The 20,677-nt window shown below is 43.2% G+C and overlaps 1 protein-coding gene across 3 annotated transcripts; it reads left to right on the forward strand.

The window, feature by feature from the left end:
- Positions 1 to 138: 138 nt before the first annotated feature.
- On the forward strand, positions 139 to 19,665 carry FAM114A2 (family with sequence similarity 114 member A2). Of its 3 annotated transcripts, none has more exons than XM_007655317.2 (14): positions 139 to 232; positions 2,855 to 3,096; positions 4,990 to 5,089; positions 5,848 to 5,943; positions 6,783 to 6,892; positions 8,424 to 8,558; positions 9,328 to 9,486; positions 10,396 to 10,519; positions 13,811 to 13,890; positions 14,870 to 14,995; positions 15,191 to 15,330; positions 16,019 to 16,091; positions 17,289 to 17,342; positions 19,346 to 19,665. In XM_007655317.2, exons 2-14 carry the CDS (start codon positions 2,869 to 2,871, stop codon positions 19,442 to 19,444), a joined length of 1,524 nt encoding a protein of 507 aa, XP_007653507.2. In that variant the 5' UTR covers positions 139 to 232; positions 2,855 to 2,868; the 3' UTR covers positions 19,445 to 19,665. The 3 variants fall into 3 exon arrangements, with proteins under 3 accessions (XP_007653507.2, XP_007653508.2, XP_007653509.2); XM_007655318.3 differs by having other exon boundaries at positions 230 to 256; XM_007655319.3 differs by lacking the exon at positions 139 to 232 and adding an exon at positions 2,400 to 2,422.
- The last annotated feature ends 1,012 nt before the right edge of the window (positions 19,666 to 20,677 follow it).

A 20,677-nucleotide genomic window follows, 5' to 3' on the forward strand; every position in this document is an offset into this window, starting at 1 on the left:
GCCCGACCAGGAAGAGACCAGACCCCCGACTAGGTCCGATCAGGAAGACCCCAGACCGGAAGTGACCGTTCCCCGACTGGTCCCGGCTGGAAGACGGCAGACCGGAAGTGGTCTTTCCCCGACTGGGTCTGGCATGGCAGGCTCCCGGCCGGAAGTGGGCGGGGACCTGCGTCACTTCCGGGAGCGGCAGGACCGGCGGAGGCAGCTGTCTGCGGTGCGGGGCACGGCCAAGGTTAACAATCATCATCATCGTCATGTTGGTATTTGTTAAGCGCTTACTCTGTGCAGAGCACTGTTCTAAGCGCTGGGGGAGAGACAGGGTCACCAGGTTGTCCCACCTGAGGCTCACAGTTAACCCCCATTTTACAGATGAGGCCACTGAGGCACAGAGAATAATAATCATGTTGGTGTTTGTTAAGCGCTTGCTAGGTGCAGAGCACTGTTCTAAGCGCTGGGGGAGATGCAGGGGGCTCAGGTGGTCCCACGGGGGGCTCGCAGTTAATCCCCATTTGACAGATGAGGCAACTGAGGCACAGAAAATAATAATGATGTTGGGATTTGTTAAGCGCTTACTAGGTGCAGAGCACTGTTCTAAGCGCTGGGGGAGAGACAGGGTCCTCAGGTTGTCCCACCTGAGGCTCACAGTTAATCCCCATTTTACAGATGAGGCCACTGAGGCACAGGGAATAATAATCATGTTGGTGTTTGTTAAGCGCTTCCTCGGTGCAGAGCACTGTTCTAAGCGCTGGAGGAGATGCAGGGGACTCAGGTGGTCCCACGGGGGGCTCACCGGCTTCATCCCCATTTGACAGATGAGGCAACTGAGGCGCAGAGAATCACCATAATAATAGTGTTGGTATTTAAGCGCTTTCTGGGTGCAGAGCACTGTTCTAAGCGCTGGGGGAGATGCAGGGGACTCAGGGGACTGTGACTTGCCCATAGTCTCACAGCTGACAGGTGGCAGAGTCGGGATTCGAACCCATGACCTCTGACTCCCAAGCCTGTGCTCTTTGCCCCAAGCCAAGCTGCTTCTCTAGTAATGTTGGTATTTGTTAAGCGCTTACTATGTGCAGAGCGCTGTTCTAAGCGCTGGGGGATACAGGGTCATCAGGTGGTCCCACGTGAGGCTCACAGTCCTCATCCCCATTTGACAGATGAAGCAACTGAGGCTCAGAAAAGTGAGGTGACTTGCCCACAGTCTCACAGCTGACAGGTGGCAGAGCCAGGATTCGAACCCATGACCTCTGACTCCCAAGCGTGCGCTCTTTCCACTAAGCCAAGCTGTTCCTCTAGTAATGTTGGTATTTGTTAAGCGCTTACTATGTACAGAGCGCTGTTCTAAGCACTGGGGGAGATGCAGGGGACTCAGGTGGTCCCATGGGGGGCTCACAGTTAATCCCCATTTTACAGATGAGGCAACTGAGGCACAGAAAATAATGTTGGTATTTGTTGAGCACTTACTATGTGCAGAGCACTGTTCTAAGCACTGGAGGAGATACAGGGTCATCAGGTGGTCCCACGTGAGGCTCACGGTCTTCATCCCCATTTTCCAGATGAGGTCACTGAGGCACAGAGAAGTGAAGTGACTTGCCCACAGTCAAAGCTGATGAGTGGCAGAGCCGGGATTCGAACCCATGACCTCTGACTCCCAAGCCCGGGCTCTTGCCACTGAGCCACGCTGCTTCCCCAAGTGATCTTGGGCAAGTCACTTAACTTCTCCGGTCCTCAGGTCCTTCATCTGCAAAATAAGAATTCAGTACTTGTTCTGTCTTCTACTTAGACTGTGAGCCTCATATGGGACTTGACTACCTTGTATCTACCTGAGCGCTTAGAACAGTGCTTGGCACATAATAAGGGCTAACAAATACTGCAATTATTATTATTAGTAGTAGTAGTAGCAGTAAGAGTATATATTAAGTGCTTACCATGCAGAACATAAAGAGTCGCGTGTGAAAAACAGCATATGTTAGCGGTTGGAGCACGGGCCGGGGAATCAGAAGGTCACGAGTTCTAAGTTCTAATCCTGGCTCTTCCACAGATCTGCTGTTTGACCTCGGGCAAGTCGCTTCACTTCTCTGGGCCTCAGTTACCTCATCTGTAAAATGGGGATTAAGACTGGGAGACCTATGTGGAACGAGGAGTGTGAGACCTATGTGGAACGAGCACCGTGTCCAGTCTGATTACTTGTCTGTCCGTCTCCCCCGATTAGACCGTAAGCCCGTCAAACGGCAGGGACTGTCTCTATCTGTTGCCGACTTGTTCATCCCAAGCGCTTAGTATAGTGCTCTGCACATAGTAAGCGCTCAATAAATACTATTGAATGAATGAATGAATGAACCCCAGCGCTCCGATCAGTGCTTTACACACAGTAAGCGCTTAACAAGTACCATCATTCTTCTAAGCACTGGGAAAAAATACCCAGGTGAGAGATTGACACGGGAAATAGACGAGCCGGCTTGGGGAGATGGCAGAGAAAGGACGAGGCTCCCAGAGGAAACCGCAGCGGCCCCGTACGTAGTCAGGTCGATGGCTTCGGCTCCATTTTTTGGGAGTCCCGACCACCACCTCTCCTGGCCCGTAGATGCCTAAGCCCTGGAGTGTGGGAGCAGCAGGACCTGCGTCACCCTCTGGCCAGTGAGAAACCGGGCCCTGCTCAAGAGTGGAGGGGCCTGCGATAATAGTCACCGTAGCCATCTCTAGTCATGGCCCGGGCAAAGTCTCTAAACCTGCAGATTCGAATTTTCCTGTAGTACTGCCGTATTAATAATTCGTTGGCCATTGTGAGGGTGTCAGATTATTTTACAGGCACAAGGGGCTACGTAAACGCTGAATAATAGGTCTTTCCTTTTCATAGGAAATGTACTAGCCATGTCTGAAAACGACGGAGTTGAAAATCTGGCAGCAGAAGAGGTGACCAGCCCCGAGGATGGAAATAATCAGCCAGTCGGGGAGTCTGGGCCCACGGGTCACGATGCCAGGCGGGACAGTAAATCTGAGCCCGTAGCTCCAACTCGGAAAAGACCTGAGGTCAGACCTCCTAGTGAACCTGTGCCTTCAGAAGTTTCACCGACGCAAGCGTTGAAAGCTGCAGAGGAGGTAGGCGCGTGGCTGTAATAAAGTGCGACAAATCTGGAAGGAAGGAGGTGGCCTAGTGGAAAGAACACGGGCCGGGGAATTAGAAGGATCTAATTAGAAGGATCCTAATTAGAAGGATCTGCCGCTTGTCAGCTGTGTGACTGTGGGCAAGTCACTTAACTTCTCTGTGCCTCAGTTACCTCATCAGTAAAATGGGGATGAACTGTGAGCCTCACATGGGACAACCTGATTACCCTGTATCTACCCCAGCGCTTAGAACAGTGCTCTGCACATAGTAAGCGCTTAACAAATACCAACATTATTAAGGATCTGGGTTCTGATCCCAGCTCCGCCACCTGTCTGCAGCGTGACCTTGGGCAAGACACTTCAATTCTCTATGTCTCAGTACATTCCAAGCGCTTAGTACAGTGCTCTGCACATAGTAAGCGCTCAATAAATACTATTGAATGAATGCATAAATGAATACCTCATCTGTAAAATGGGGATTAAGACTGTGAGCCCCATGTGGGACATGGACCGTGTCCGGCCTGATTAGCTGGTATCTACTATGCCCAACCTCACTAGCCGGTGTCTACTCTAGCATTTAGTACAGTGCTTGGCACATAGTAAACATGTAACAAATGCCACCTAAAGAAAAGGAAATCACAGCACCATTTGGGAACACTTAATAATATTCTTCACGTTGGCATTGCTTTTCTAAGGCGTGTAAAGTCCAGACTCAGTTTCTACTGATGTCATTTTTCTTTGGCCATAAGCCGTGATTTTTCTATATCTCTTTTTCCTACAGTGCTTTGTCGCGACTTCTGGCATGTCTGTAATAAAGTTCAATATCTCTGGAAGGCAGCAGCGAGGCCTAGTGGATAGAGCACGGGACCGGGAAGTCAGAAGGACCTGAGTTCTAATCCTGGCTCGGTTACTTGTCTGCTGTGTGCCTGTGGGCAAGTCACTTCACTTCTCTGTGCCTCAGTTACCTCACCTGTAAAAAATGGGGATTAGGATTGTGAGCCCCATCTAGGAAAGGGACTGTGTCCAACCCGATTTGCGCATATCCACCCCAGCGCTTAGTACAGTGCTCGACACATAGTATGTGCTTAACCGGCGCCACTCTTATTATCATTATTTGGTTCTTTGACAGGTTCCTGAACATTTCTGGGGGCTGGAAGAATTTGAGAGTGGGGAGACTGAGTTCCTGGCGAATTTAGGTCGGAGAGGGGGCTGGGAGGGAGCAGGTTTGAAGATGGTACAAGGAAAGGCTGTAGGGTAGCAAGTCCTGCAGAGAAAGTTGCCACTTCAACCGTCTTGAGTCAGTCAGTCAATGGATGGTATTTTCTGAGCACTTACTGTGGTGCAAAACACTGTACTAAGAGCTTGGGAGAGTAGTCAGTGATATTTATTGAGTGCTAACTGTGCAGAGTAGTCTACTAAGCACTTGGGACCGTACAATATAACAGACATATTCCTTGCCCGTAACGAGCCTACAGTCCCCTGTCCAAGGAAGGGTGTTCTCTCCTCCCCACGCCCGACATTTACTTACCCCACAAGGGACAAAATCATTGCTTTGCTGATTCCTGGCCCCAGGTTGTCACTGGGATTCATTCATTCAGTAGTATTTATTGAGCGCTTACTATGTGCAGAGCACTCTGCTAAGCACTTGGAATGTACAGTTCAGCAACAGATCCAACTAGAACTGAAGAATAAGCATTCCAGTATATTTTTTGCCAAGGACATCTGGTCTAATATCTCGTCAACCATAAAAATAATAAACACCTTACGTTTCCTTTGGCTGATGATATGCCGTCTATTCTTGATCCACCAGAATATAATACAAGCCTGCAGCTTAGAAGATACTCCTTTGATTTTTCTTTTCCTTTTTTCTGTTTGTTGGAAAAATAGGACTCGAGTGTTACAAATGCATCCCTGGCAGGATGGGGCTACTGGGGGAATTGGGGCAAGTCACTGCTCTCCTCTGCCTCTGCTACTGTAGCTACTGTAGGTAAGGATAGCAGGTACTTTCATATATTATGAATTGTTCTATGCCTGTACCCCTCCAGATTTATACAGACCACTTTGTTCTTATTTCCGCTTCAGGTTAAGTTAACGAAAGACTTCAGATGATAAAGATGAATTGGCAGATGTTAGGTGGCTTTACGTTGTGAGAAAGAAATATCAGTATTTAAGAACTGCTCTTCATTCAATCATGTTTATTGAGCTTACTGTTTGCGGAGCACTGTACTAAATGCTTGGGAGAGTACAATACAACAGTGAACAGACACATTGGCTGCCCACAACAAGCTTACAGTCTAGAGGGGAGATAGACATTAATGTAAATAAGTTACAGATCTGAACATACGTACAAACTCCTGAACATTTCTGGATGGTGGAGGAAGTTGAGGGTGGGAGACTCTGGCTTTCTGGAGAATTTAGGTCAGAGAGGGAGAGGAAGCAAGTTTGAAGAGGGTAGAAGGAAAGGCTGTAGGGAGCAAGTCCTGCGGAAAAAGTTGCCACTTCAACCTTCTTGACCTGAGTCAACTTCTAGGACTTTGAATAGGTGTCCACTGCTGAAATGAAAGGCCAAAGAGCATTGGCAAAGTATGATAGCCTAAAGTGGCTGCCTGTAGTATAAGGAAGGCACATTTAACTGACCTGTTAAGGAGTAGAAACAGAATTACTTCTTCCTTTAGTGCCAGTCTGGATGAACGTTATAACCCAGGTGTTGCTAAATTTTAAAAGCGATGTCATCTTCCTTCTCAGGGCAAGGTATTTCAAATGCCATTGAGAGGGCCGAGACCTCCCTAGGAATCCCCAACCCCAGTGAAATTTCATCTGAGGTCCAAGATGCCACAGAAGGTAAGTTTGCCAAAACTGTGAACACGGAACCTTTCCATTTCTGAAGATCAGAGACTTGTCAGGAATCAGTACGGTAACGTGATTGTAGATGGTTTCTCACGTGTTGTATGAGTCAGATTAGGTATAGTTGTGATGGAAGATAAGCTGTTTGGCCTTTAAGGGCAAAGTTTAAAAGACCGGAGCATAATTTTCATCCATCTGAAACTGTCCCTAGTAAGAAAATAATAAGAATAATAAAAGGACTGATTTCCAAATTCCTTAGACATAATTCAAGGACTAAGGTATAAAACCTGTATACATTATATATCCATGCCTATGTGTGTGATTCATCTTGTTCATTAATGCATAGTCCTAAATTATAAAAACCAAAGTATAACACAGTCTAGATTTGTAGTTCACTGCAACGATTGAACTGGCCTAATACTTTGAGGGAATTAGCTGCATGGAATGTTTTATAAGCATGCTCTTGATTTTTGTATTGACTGTCAATTTCCTTTGCAGTGAATGACAGGTGTTGTTTGTGGTCTTTTCACTGTCATGTTCCTACTAATGATTCCAAGATTATACTGAATCATCTCTAGGGATAGAAAGTCCCATTTTGGGATTTTCTGAACTCTTGTAGTTGATCATAGCTACATTGTCCTGCTCTCTGATTTAATCTCCAGCTCTCAGGTTTATGTTAGTTCATTAAAAGATGAAGAATAGATGAGGGCTGCTAAAGATTGTTTATATGCTAATAGTGTGTATTTTCATTTATGTTAATGAGCCAGAAACCTTATGTGGCAAAAATACGAGTTTTACAAGTCTTGTAAGTGGCATCTCAATATTCTCTCCTTCAGGGGACACAAATTCCAAGTCAAGCAGTTCAGCTAAAGATCCTGTAAGCTCTTCACCCATCGGAGGGGCTTTTGGAATGCTCTCTTCTATTTCTACTGCAGTTCAGAGCACAGTGAGTGAAAAATAATGATGATAATATTTGTTAAGAACTTACTTTGTATCAAGCACTGTACTACGTGCTGGGATAGACACAAGATAATCAGGTTGGACACTGTCCCTGACCCATAAGGGACTCACAGTCTTAAGTAGGAGGGAGTAAGATTGAATCCCCATTTTGCAAATGAGGAAATTGAGGCTCAGGGAGACTTGTCCCAGGTCACATGGCAGACCAACGACTGAGCCGGGATTAGAACCCAGGTTTTCTGATTTCCAGGCCCGTGCCTTTTTTTTTGTTGTTGTTGGTTTGTTTTTTTGTATTTAAGTGACTCCTGTGTGCCAGGCACTGTACTAAGCGCTGGGGTAGATACAAGCTAATCAGACATAATCCATGTCCCACATGGGTTTCACAGTCTTAATGTCCATTTTACAGATGCTGTAACTGAGGCACAGAGAAGTGAAGTGACTTGCCCAAGGCACACAGCAGACAAGTGGCAGAGCCGGGATTAGAGCTCAGCTCCTTCTGACTCCTAGGCCCGTGCTCTTTCCACTAGGCCATGCTGCTTCTTTATGCCTATTGCCCTTTGAATTTGAGAGTATACACATCTTCTGAGCTTTCTTCTACCTCTTTAAAATTTCAAATATCTTGTTGTGATGATTTACATAAACCTGGGTATGAGGTGGTAGTTCACCAACACTTAGGGCTGAAGTCAGCAGTGCTGGAAAAGCACCCTGAAAACAGCAAAATTATATATCTAGAAGTTTTTACCTTACCATTTTAATAATATTTTGAATTTGTAAAAGGAATTTGCATTTTTTCTGAATTGTTTTCACATCCGTATTCTAACTTTGTCCATCTAACCCCTTTATGGGGAAGAGGGGAAGAGTAGTAGGTATTACCCACAATTTGTGGGTAGGGAAACTGAGGTCCAGAGAGGTTGTGACTTGCCTGAGGGACACATAACCTAGTTGGAGCAGATCCCAAGCCTCCCAACTCCCAGACTCTACTTTCCATTAGACAACTCCTTCTTAATCAGTCAAGCATTGGGATTAGACCTCTCCTTAATCAATCAATCAGTGGTATTTGTTGAGCACTCGTGTTCAGAGCATTTCACTAAACTTGGAAAAGCACAGTATATCAGAGATGGTAAATGCAATCCCTACCCCTAAGGAGTTTATAGACTACAGGGGAAGACAGGCATGAAAATAAGCATGCAAGTTACAGGTTTGCTGCTGAATAAAGTCATTTATTTGATTTATTTTTTTAGAGATTTGCTGAATCAGTCAGTCAGTGGTACTGAGTGGTATTGGTACCTCTAAAGCTATAAGAAAAGGACAGTATAATCTGCAAACAGTAAGCACTCAGTAATTGTGACTCATTGATTGAGTGAATGAATGAATGGAGTTGGTAGGTAGGAGCCCTGTCCACAAGAAGTTTATTGTCTAGATGGGGAGCATGAAGTTCAGATATTGAGTATCTTCTTATGTGTGAGGTGATTGCTACTGAATTTGTGCAATCAAACTCCTGCTGAACATGTATTTTCTAGGGAAAAAGTGTCATTACTGGGGGTTTGGATGCTTTGGAATTTATTGGAAAAAAGACAATGGATGTAATAGCTGAAGGAGATCCGGGATTTAAGAAAACAAAAGGCCTAATGATCAGAAATTCTACACTGTCTCAGGTAAGAATTATGGCATTTTTAAAACTGTTTGGTAAGTGCCAAAGCACCGTGCTAATTTGTGGGGTAGATTTGAAGTAACCAGATCAGGGTGTTCCACCTGAGGCTTACAATATAAAAGGCATGGCAATGCAAATAGCCTATTCCAGTTTTTGTAGGTACGAAACAGAAGCAGAGAAGTTAAGTGACTTGTCCTAGGTCATTCAGCAGGGCAGTGACAAAGCTGGGACTAGAACCTGAGTCTTCTGGCTCCCGGTCCCGTTCTCTTTCCTTCAGACCATGATACATTTTGGGCACTGTTACTTTTGGCAAGCAATCTTATCTTCTTCATTCCATACTATATTTGGGCCCACAAAATCCGGGGCCCTCTTTAGTTGTCTTTTTTGCAGAAAGCTCAGTGGATGTTTCCCTTGACTTCTTTAAGATAATATTTCAAATGAGTCTGGCCCCTTCTTTTTCCGGTGTCTGGCCTACAGCTCCCGGGTGGAAGGTGAGCTCTAAACTGTATGCTAAACACATTTTATAGCCAGTATCTGAAAGAGATATGACTCCTTGGGTCATCGAGCTGCAGGCGGGTATCAAAAGCTGAGTGATGATTCCTTCCATAAACTCTTCAGCCTTTTATAATTTAATCATCATCCCATGAATGAAAAGGCAAGGCTTTGTGTTCTCAGCTTCATACCCTTTATCACAGTCTCTTCTGCTCCAACTCTTGAAACTGAACCTTTAACTCAGCACTCACTGAAATTTGGTGCCCCCATTTCTCTTGAAGGTTTTGAGAGAGGCAAAGGAGAAGGAAGAGGAGTGGACGGCCAATAAGGTTACTGTGGATGCTGACAAGAAAGCTACTTATGGGCTACTCTTTGATGAGTTTCAAGGCCTTTCGCATCTGGAAGCTCTGGAGATACTTTCTCAAGAAAGCGATGTAAAGGTAATTTAAAAAATCAACTGAAAAATGCCTTTTGCAAGGGAAGGACTTAATTTCCTTCTTATTTCTTTGTGGGCAAGGATCACATCTACCACCTGTAGAAGTGCACTTCCCTAAGTTTTTAGTTCAGTGTTCTGCAAACAGTAACCGCTCAGTAAATACCATTGACTGATTACTTGATGTAGATAGTTTAAGGACAAAAAAAGATGTATTTCAAATATGGAAACTTCCAAAGTACTCCCAAACCGTTCAGTGAAAAAACAGTGCCTGGTTGAATGAGTAGAATAGTCCTCTCGGTGTAAACAAAGCAGTTCAGATTAACGGCCCTGAGAGCATGTCCTCTAATCACTATTATTTTTCCTTAACCTGTCAGGTTCGATTCCTTGGCACAGATAGCATTCTATAGGGTTGCATAAGATGCCAGTTTGGACATACCTACCTGGTTGATGTTAACTGCTCAAGGTGCATTGACCCTAAATTCCCCAGTAGTCATTAGGGGCTAGCAATACTTGCTCACCTCTGATTCAAGCTGCACTGCAGTGTCTCCCTGCAGTTGGGAATCTCTTTGCCCAACATCACCTGTCCGTATAACCCATCAACCTTCTCTGGCACATATGAACCTGTTTTTACTCGCCTCCCCCCCGTTGGAATATAAGCTCCTTAAGGGCAGGGAACAAGCCATTTCTTTTGTTCTGTACTTACCAAACTCCACTTGCTCCCAACAGAACACTCCATCAATTCTGATTCTAGTACTAATGTTTCTATTGTAAAGGAGCAGCTAGCCTTGGTTTTTGAGATCTTATTGCTTTAGTTGCATTAATCTCCATTTCCTTCTTGTGCATTATGGGAGTTTTCACCCTCCTCCCTTTGCTTTTCACTTCCCTGAATCTTTTCCGATTTGTTTATCGTCAGGTAAAATCCACCACCAACTCCCTGTCTGGAGGAGAATTAGAGGCATTAAAACTTGAATTGGAGCAACTCAAAGAAGCGTTTTCACTACCTGAGTTCTGTGACGAAGAGGAGGAGGAGCAAAGGGGTAATATGTATAAATATGTAGTCTAGTGTATGTTTGTCAGTAAATTTTCTCTGACACTTAGAAACCTAACTGGGCGAATTAAATGAGAAAATGGAGGTTGAACCCAGGTAGGGGCAGTGATGTATGTTCAGTCAGTCAGTTGTATTTATTGAGCAGAGCACTGAACTGAGCACTTGGGAGAGTGCAACAAGAAACAGATACATTCCCTGCCTTCAGCGAGAGCTTACAGCCTAGAGGGGGAGACAGACATTAATATAAATAAATAAATTACAGATATATGTTGTATTTGGTTCCGGAAATGGAATACCTGCTCCTGGGGCAGGTTTCATTTGTGTTCACCTGCTAATGCAGGATACAAGAGAAAAACAGTGACAGCAGATGTCTACACTGATCCCTGCTCTGCATTGTACTTCAGAGAACAGTGAGTTCTCTGAATGAGGTGTCTGAATTGGAACAGAGGAAGAAAAAGGTTCATTGATACTGTTTATGCAGAGGCATTCCAGGCAGTCCTACCTCTCCCATGACACCCCTTAAGCTGAGGAGGGGAAAAAAAAAGCCCCTCAGTCAATCAATCAATGATAATTATTGAGCACTTATTGTGGGCAGAGCACTGAGCTAAGTGTTTGGGACAGTAGAACACAACAGAGTTGCATTAGCAGACCCCCACCTGGAAAGGAGGGGATTGAATCTGTAGCTGGGATCTGCCCTCCAAAGGATATCGTAATACCTGAAGGGGTTTTAGCGGGGACTGCAGGAACCAAGTAATGGTAGAGGTATATGTGATTCACCATCTACAGTTTAGATTTTATGTCCCAGAGAACTCTGCTTGTGGGATGTCAAGGATCTCATAGGCAGTCGGGATGGTCTGAGGAGGAGCCAATGGTTGGAGCTGACGTTTGTGCTAGTTTTTTAGCATCACAGCCTGCTGTTCCAAACACAACCACTTATTCCCCAAAGAAAAGTTCAACACAGAATGCAGATGTACCCGTGAGTCCTCACTTCTCTATCCCTGTGACTCCCCACTGCCCTCTCGGGTTCTTCGCATCAGGACCAGAGACAGCTTGGAAGACACACTGAGAGTTCACCAAGAACTCTCTCGTTTAATCTAGGGCCACTAAGCAGTCGCTATGGGTCGAAGACGACTTGATGGCATAAGACAAGATAAGACCAAACAGTATTTGCTCTCTGGCTAGGTGGCAAAACTACTTGAAGGCATGGGATGTCTCTTTCGTTTCCGTTGTGCTCCCAAAGCACTTGGTTCATCGTGTTGTACTCATAAGGCACTCAGTCAATGCTGTTGATTGATTGGTTATTTTAATTATCAATCGATGGTATTTATTGAGCACTTATTTAATCAGTCAATGGTATTGTGTGTTTACTGTCTGCAGAGGACTGTACTAAGTGTTTGGGAGAATACAATGCAACAGAGTTGGTAAACATGTTCCCTTCCCACAACAAGCTATGTGTAGAACACTGTACCAAACACTTGGGAGAGTAAAATACACGAGAGTTGTATTACTTAAATCTCTCCGCCTCCAACAACCTCTCAGTGTCTGAGTGTATTTTAGGCTTTCATTGACAATGCAATGTGGATATGTAGCCCTGAGTTCTTGATTGTGTCTTTGCTTTCTCAGGGTTCTTGGGAAGCAGTGCGGCCTAGTGAAAAGTGCCTAGGCGTCAGAGGACCTGGGTTCTAATATCAGCTCTACTACTGCTCTGCTGCTTGGGCAAGTCACTTGACTTGTCTGTGCCTCAGTTTCTTCATCTGTAAAAAAGGGATTCGATTCCTGTTCTTCCTCCTATTTAGATTGTGAGCCCCATGTGGGACAGTGACTGTATCTGACCTTTTTCTTGTATCCACCTCCGTGCTTAGACCAGTGCTTGACAGAGAGTAAGCACTTAAGTACCAACATCATTTTTAGTATTATTATTCAGACCAACCAAGCTTTCCCAGCATGTATAAGGTATGTCTAGGATAGGTATGCATGGGATGGATATCATGAATGGACTGGCCAGATCATCAGCGCTTAGAACAATGTTCAGTGCTTAGAACAGTGCTTGGCACATAGTAAGCGCTTAATACCATAATTACTTTTTGCCAAAAACTAAGCCACAGGAAACACTCCCCTTCCCTCTAGGTGACCATGACCATGAAAAAGGAGGAGAGAATGGAGTTTGTTTGCCAGTGTTCTGGGCTATCTACCCCAACCTAGGCAGAGACATCCCATCATTAGTGGGTCATTTAGTGGGTAACATTCAGTTACATTTAGTCTTGAATAGTCCCCTTAGTAGCATATCGGTAGCCACAGTATTCGTGGCCACCTCCTGCTATAATAACATAATTGAAGTTTATAAATAACGGTAGTTTATTTGCACATGACACCATTAACAGTATTTGTTTAGTTTAAAATGCTGTAAGGGATTTTCTAGACAAACACATACAATTTGTCTATTCTATTTTTATCTTTCTAATTACTGAGAGGCCGGGACTCCAAAATAGGACTTTTAGTAGTAAAGAATTCATTTGGTTTACTGTAGTGCTGTTTTCAGGGTCCCTAGGGCCAGGCAGACCACAGAAGCTCAGTTTTGGGGAAGATTGAGCAAAAAAAAGGAACTACCCATGGAGAGAGGAGGACACAGAACAAGGAGAGAGCTGCTTCTGGGTCCTCAACTTCTAGCTGCTCCCACCTCTTTTTTAAGCGCCCCACTGCGTGCCAGGCACTGTACTAAGCGCTGGGGTAGATAGAGATAATTGGGTTGGACACAGTCCCACATAAGACTCAGTCTTACTTAGCACTTTACAGATGAGGTAACTGAAGCACAGAGAATTGAAGTGACTTGCCCAAGGTCACACGGCAGACTTGTGGCAGAGCCGGGATTAGAACCCAGGTCCTTCTGACTCCCAGGCTATTGTTCTAGCCACTAAGCCACTCCAGGGTTCATAAGTGCAGTTTTAGGGTTCCCTCCTATGGGCTCGGGGCCCCAGCTGCAATATCTTCTGACACTCTTGTACAGCCCCACCTCTCTTATCAGGGTCCTTCCTCACACTATTGTGGTTCCCTCACCATACGTCATTCCCCACGGGCGTGTTATGCTCAGCAAGATATGTCGGGAAGGGAATTGTGGCTCAGATATTTCAATCTGGAAGCAGATTTGGAGATGGGAAATAATCTGGGTACTTGAGACTTCCAAGTCACAGTATATGTCATTCAACCAGCGTTTTGTGCAGAGTATCGTATGACCTTTCCAGCCTCCCTGAAAAGCTGTACATTTATCTTTGCCGTCTTCCAGGAGATGAAGATTTCAGTGTGGAGATCACAGAGCTGTTTTCACAGTTGCGTGTTTCGACCAAACCAGACAAACTGGTCAAAGTGAGTTATTTTTTTCTGGTGGTTCTTGTTCTCAAGCCAAGCAGGTTTAGATGGGCTGTAAGGACTGGTTGTACGTTTCTGGGAGAGGGATTATTGAGATTAGGAGTCTTTTTTCCACCTTGAATTGTAAACCTACTGGGTCAAAAATCTGCCTTCACCTAGGAACCTCACTTTCCTTTTGACACCATTTAAAGCTGGACATGCTTATGAAAAGGGTGAATATAGGCTACTTTGTCCATTGAAGTACTTGGCTGCTGAAAAGACCTGACCTTATGCTTTAATTTCGAGAGGGGGAATGAGAGACAGAGGGAGAGGAAGAAAAAGAAAAGCAAAAGAACATAAGAATATGTATTTTCCAATTGGTATTGCTCAGTCACTGGTCTTGGCAGCAGACTTAAAATTTTTTTTTTACCTCTGTAACCTGAACATGCTTTAATCAAAGCTTGTAGTCAATTTAGAATACTTTTGTAATATAGGGCCTAAATATTTGAAGTGATCATTAGGTGGCTCTAAAATAAGCTTTCTGCAGTGGTGACTTCCAGGTCACATACATATAAAAGAAGGGTTACAGTGTTCCTTCTTCTCTCACCAGGGGATTCTTACATCAAGCCAGTAGATGGTATTGCCATTTATTGGGACAGTAATAATTATGTGGTTTTAGCTGAGTTTATTTTGGATAAGTGATTTCTCTTAGGTTATTTATTGTTAGAGCCATTATGCCTGTGCAGAGTGTCTAATAAAACCAATTACTGATTATCTACAAGAAGATTGAATCCAGAGGGTGAATTATATTTTACTTGTATTTCTCCCTATCTACCTTCATTTTCTTTTTTTATCTTAAATTAAGCCTATCACTGTCTTTCTCTTTTTTTGCCCTCTTGTGGATGGAATTTCCAAGAGATTCATATGGCATTCATTCTCTTCAGACACTTCGTCCATTTAGGCTATGATATGTGTACATTTCTCCTTTGTTGAGCAGGCTAGAAATACTGCCTATGAGAAGATAAAGACATTCGACTCTGAGCCCTCCATCGAGGAAGAAAAGGAAGAAGGAGAACAGGTGGAATCAGAAGTTTCAGACCATGATATTGAAAAATCTATAGAGGTAACAGTGAACCTTTTCAACACATTTGAGCCATGAGCTGTGGGTCTTTGGGAACCTTTGATAGCTTCGCATTCACAATTTTAAAGGGTCCTGACATGTTATATCCTTTCCTTTTGGGGAGAAAAGGTGGCTGGCACTTGGAAGAAAGTGCCAGGGAAGAAGATACTAGGGAAAATGATTATTTTTGTCCTGCAGGATATTCATGCATTCGCTATTCGAAGTCTGGCTGAACTGACTGCCTACTCCATTGAACTGTTTCACAAAACAGCAGCTCTAGTTCTTCATGGACAGAAGCAGGAAGTGACACCCATAGAGAGAAGTAAAGCCTTGTCACAGTGAGTTCCACTCCTGGTAATTAGGTAGGAAACTGAGTTAGGGCCTGCCAATAGCCTGTGGAGTTCTTCGCTGTTTAGGAACCGCTACAGACCAAATCCTTTTAAGATTCATTTTGGCTTCTCTTATGAAATGCATTCTGAGTTGCTTAATTTTAATATTAGTCCATTACTAGGCAAGTGTGTTATTTTTTTCCCTTAAAATCAGAAACTCAGATGGATTATTCCAACAGTGAAAGACTGATTGTAAATCACTTCTGCTTTATTAACCTCACTGTGCTCTTGGAACCTAATTCTGAGGTTATTATTGTAATTGCTGATGTGAATTTTCTACATAAAATGTAGCCCATGAGACCAGGGGGATGTGTGTTCTAAAAAGCAAGAAGACTTAGGAAGAGGCACGTGTCTGAGTTCTATAGTAAAATGTTATCTTGTTGAAGAAACTCATGATTGGTATGAGCTACGGGGTCTTGAAAGCGTCTGCAGGGAAGTTGGCCTTTGGAAATGCATTCCTGAAATTTAAATATATATACAGTTAAGTTTTTACTTTGGCAGCTTAATTGTCTTTATATAAGTTTTTTATAATTCTCATTGAGTATCCGTTGAAGTGATTTATTTCTTAGAGTATTAAATATAACCCTTAAAAAAGTATAGAAACCCTATCGATTGAAATATTTTTTTTCTTCCCCAGAATGACGATTGTATTGTGTAGAGAATTATCTTCTCTATCTAAAGAGTTCACAACAAGTCTGACAGTTACGGGGGTAAGAACTTTGTGTAATCGGTGTTTGAAGCTTTCTCTTATCTTATCCCCCACATATGCTACCTTCTGTATCCTATAACTAAAATCTCTCCCTTGAACAGTTTTCATCCCTTTCTTATTTAAAAGTTTTCATACTTTCAAATGTAAATCTAAAATATTGATATTAAGAGCCAGTGAGAGAACAGAACTCCAATATAAATGGGATAATGACTTCTATTCACCCACTTGTTTCATTTGTCCCCTGTGGTTATCCAGGTGGGTGACTGTTTGACTTGCTCCCATTCTCTCCCGTCCATCCCACCATTGCTAGCCTTCCTTAACACCATTGGTGGGGAAAGTTGGGGGTGAGTTGGCTGCCAGGTAGCGGTAATTATGCCACGTGGGCAGCAGCTCCTGGCACCCCATTGCAGCCTCCTAACAGTGGTGAACTGCACTGGTGACCAGAGATCCTGACCCTTGTGGAAATCTCTGGTTATTATCATCAATGGTATTTATTGAGTGGTTACTGCATGCTAAGCGCTTGGGAGAGCACAATACAGCAGAGCCGGTGGATACGTTCCTGCTCACAGTGAGCTTGCTCTCCGGAGAACCTAGTCATGTCAAGAGTTCAGATGGCCTAGAAGGGTGTGCCCTGAGCTGCAGACACCACCTGGGAGATCAAGAGGATCTGTTTTGGACTGGTTCTGGCCCATTCGGTAGACTTTCCAAGATGCTGGTTGGTTCCAAACTCCTCATTCCTCTTCCAGATCAGTAAGCAACCCAACCTGGAACTGATTCCTTTCCTTCCTCTAGCTGTGAACTCCCAAGTTCTTACTGCCCACCACTCAGTGGCCCAACTCTCCTGCTTTTGAAGTGTGCACTCAAAAAAAAAAAAAAAGCCCTACAATGATGACCATTTTCTTTCCCATCAGAAATAAGCAGTGGTTCCTCTGAAACCAGATGTTTGCTCTCTTGGGCAGGGAGAACTTCTTGGTGTACTCAACATTCATCCTCCCCCCCGGTCCCAGTGAGTTAGCATATGTCTGCACTAAACAGCTAGTACTAAAATCCAGAAATCGAGCCAACTTTTCAAATAGTTCAACCTGAAAGTTGTTGGGTATTCTTGGCCATATATTTTGTGCCAGTGTACTTTATGGGTGCCCATGTGATTTAGGTCCCACAATTCAATGGTCCAATTCACTTTTTGTCCTTGTTCTAGGTCAAAGAAAAGCCAGATGTGCTTAACCCATTAATCACTGGTGTATTTTTAGAGGTTAGTTCTGATCGGTTTTCATATCTGTAGTTTTAAGAATTGTGCTGATTGTGTGGCTTGTGCTTATTTTTTTTTTAACAAGACAAGTTATTAGGTCATGTTGGAGGATATAACTGAGACGATTGATTCTGTTATGTGTGCTTGATGTGCCTTCTGTTCATTAATTAAAAGCATAAACTCTATACTCCAGTACAGAGCAGAGAGGAAGAAGCTGTAGGGTGTCATTAGTTAAAGCTGCCCCTTTTGGCAGCGAGCAGACAGTTCTCAGTAATGAAACACCTCCTCAGCTCCAGCTGGTAAACATGATGGGGCTGAAAATTACAAACAGGTTAATGCCACTTCCCAAGCACCAACATTTAATCAGAAGGGATTTTCTTCAAAAACGTCTTGCGATCTCCTTGCTAGGAAACCTTGGTCTGTTTCTTCAAGGCTTTTCAGCCACTGGTACAATCCTGGTTAAATTTCAAGTTTTTCTGTATTCGTTGAGAACATTAGTTTGTAAATGACTCCTGTGAGCAATAATTTGTTTGGAGCTGTTGTAAGTCATTGAAAACCAGACGCCAATTGCAGAGACTATATTGTATTTTTAAATCCTACGTGATCGATTACATTAGCAGTCTTAAGTTATTCTAAAATTCCAGAAGGAATGTAATTTTAGTTTTTACTTCTCTGTGCTTTTAATTTTTTTGTAGAAATGGAGAATCTGTTCCTATGAATGGTTTATCAATTTGGTAGATGTCAAGCAAAGTTTTAAATGCACTATGAATACCTGGTACTTGCTGAAGTTCTTCACAGTTTGTTTGCAAGAGATTGGATTTAGGCCCAAGTTCACACACTCACTGACTGTGAATCTCAGATTCATATCTCAGATTCATATCCCCCGTTGAGGATGTTAGGCTTTAAATGAAACCCCGGAATGAAAGTCTTTCAAGTTTTTAATATTGTGTTTCCTTAGCAAATTTGGAAACGCCATTGCCTCTGGCTCTTAGCCACCCTCTCTCTATCCGTTTCCTCTGAGTCCCCCCACGTCATGTTCTCTATTGCAATTGATCCTTGGGAAAGTGGCTGAATGTGACCAAGGGTCCAGCAAATTGCCACTGCTACCTGCTAAAATAGTGAGGAAATAAAGTTTGTTTGGTAGGATGACTTCAAAGAAAGAGCATGGGGCTGGGAAACAGGAGACCTGACTCTTAATCCTCCTCTGCCACTGGCTTACTGTCAGGCAGCGAACCCTTTACCCTCTCTGTGCCTTAGTTTTCTTATCGTAAAATGAGAACAAGTTGCTTTTGTCCCTACTTCTTAGATTGTGAGCCCCATGTTGGACAGAGATGGTGCCTAATCTGATTTTTTTTTTGTATCAACCTTCGCACACGGTACAGTGCTTGATATGTTGTAGGCCTGTAATAAATACTGTAACTACTCAGTTGCGGAAAGAGTGATCTACTCATCCAGGCAGGCAACAGTTTTTCAGATGATAAGAAAAGATTGTTAATTTCACTTATTTTACCACCAATGAGAGTCCTGAAGGGTAGACTGGTAATAATAATAATAATGTTGGTATTTGTTAAGCGCTTACTATGGGCAGAGCACTGTTCTAAGCGTTGGGGGAGATAGAGGGTCATCAGGTTGTCCTACGTGAGGCTCACAGTCTTCATTCCCATTTTACAGATGAGATAACTGAGGCACAGAGAAGTTAAGTGACTTGCCCACAGTCACACAGCTGACAAGTGGCAGAGCAGGGACTCGAACCCATGACCTCTGACTTCCAAGCCCGTGCTCTTTCCACGGAGCCAATCAGGTGGATGAGTAAACTGCAAGATTGGCAGATTGATCATAGTGGAAAAGCAAATGTGTAGGTGTTCTATCCGTAATTACAAAGGGAGAGAAATTATCATCGCCCTGTTTTGGGATTTTAAGAAATATTCTCTTTCAATGTTGAAAATATAAAATTTTAAATAGAAATGTAATAGTGTTTTACTCTTTTTTATTTTTAACCTTTGCAGGCGTCAAACAGTGCTTCGTATGTCCAAGATGCCTTTCAATTGCTCCTTCCTGTACTTGAGATCTCCCTTATTCAGAACTGGACTGAATTTTCACCGTAATTTGCAGAAGACAGCCCATGATGCATTCCTTTTCTGAAAAGACAAATTTGAGAAAATGTTAAAGGACAGTAAGTTTTGGTTTTGGGCTTGTAAAGATCATAAAGAAATGCCATCCCAATACTGGATTACAGGCAGTAGAAAGGAAGGATAATAGGGTAGCGTAACTAGACAACTGAATAATCTATCAGTTTAAAAGAATAAAGATCACCTTTATAATTTGGCTGGTACTGTTTGTCATTTTTTTCCATGCTCTAAATAGCTATGTGTTAATATGTACTTTGAGAGAAGACTGCTGGAGAAATTCCATGCTGAATAACTAGATAAATAGATAAGTAGTGGCACTGACCATTGGACTATGTAGCCCAACATATCTTGTTAAGTTGAATTTGATGCAAACGCTCTAAACATTTAAAAGATACTTACCTAAGAAGAAAACATGAAAGCTAAATCCAAACATGTTCACAAAATCTTTGTCACCACAGACAACACTCAAATCTTTGAGCTAGTTGCAAGTGTGAAAGAAGAGAATTTACTGATCTAGGATACTAATCATTAGGTAGACTGGGTGTAGTCATTCTGAAGCTTTCCTTCCCAAAATAAGACCAGCAACGTTAAGAAGAATGTTAGTCTTTCTTCACATTCATGATTACCCTTTCCCAGTGACTTCTTAAATCAGAATTGGTAGTATACCGTGTCCACCTTTTCCTACAGATTCCTCCTCTTCCTCCAGTAAGTATTTGGCTTTAGGGTATATTCGTCCTTCTCAGGAGCAGCCTGTTTAATTGCTTAGCTGCTAGATAATAAATAGAAAATGGCATTTGAAAAATGCAAATTTAATTTTATATATACAATTCTTATTGGGACAAGGAATAGTAAAGCCCAACTGTCATGAAGTCACCCACAAAAAGACCCTCCTTGGCTGCCAATGACAATATGGTGCTTCTCTGCAGTTTAACTCTTAGTAATAATAATAATCATGGTATTTATTTAGCACTTACTATGTGACAAGAATTGTGCCAAGCTCTGGGGTAGATACCAAGGTTATCAGGTTGTCCCACTTGGGGCTCACACTTTTAATTCCCATTTTACAGATGAGGTAACTGAGGCACAGAGAAGTTAAGTGACCTGCCCAAGGTCACAAAGCAGACAAGTGGCAGAGCCGGGATTAGAACCCACGTCCTCTGTCTCTCAAACCCATGCTCTTTCCACTGAGCCACAATGCCTCTCTAACTC

This window comes from Ornithorhynchus anatinus, chromosome X1 (assembly GCF_004115215.2).
Source record: "Ornithorhynchus anatinus isolate Pmale09 chromosome X1, mOrnAna1.pri.v4, whole genome shotgun sequence".
NCBI lineage: Eukaryota > Metazoa > Chordata > Mammalia > Monotremata > Ornithorhynchidae > Ornithorhynchus > Ornithorhynchus anatinus.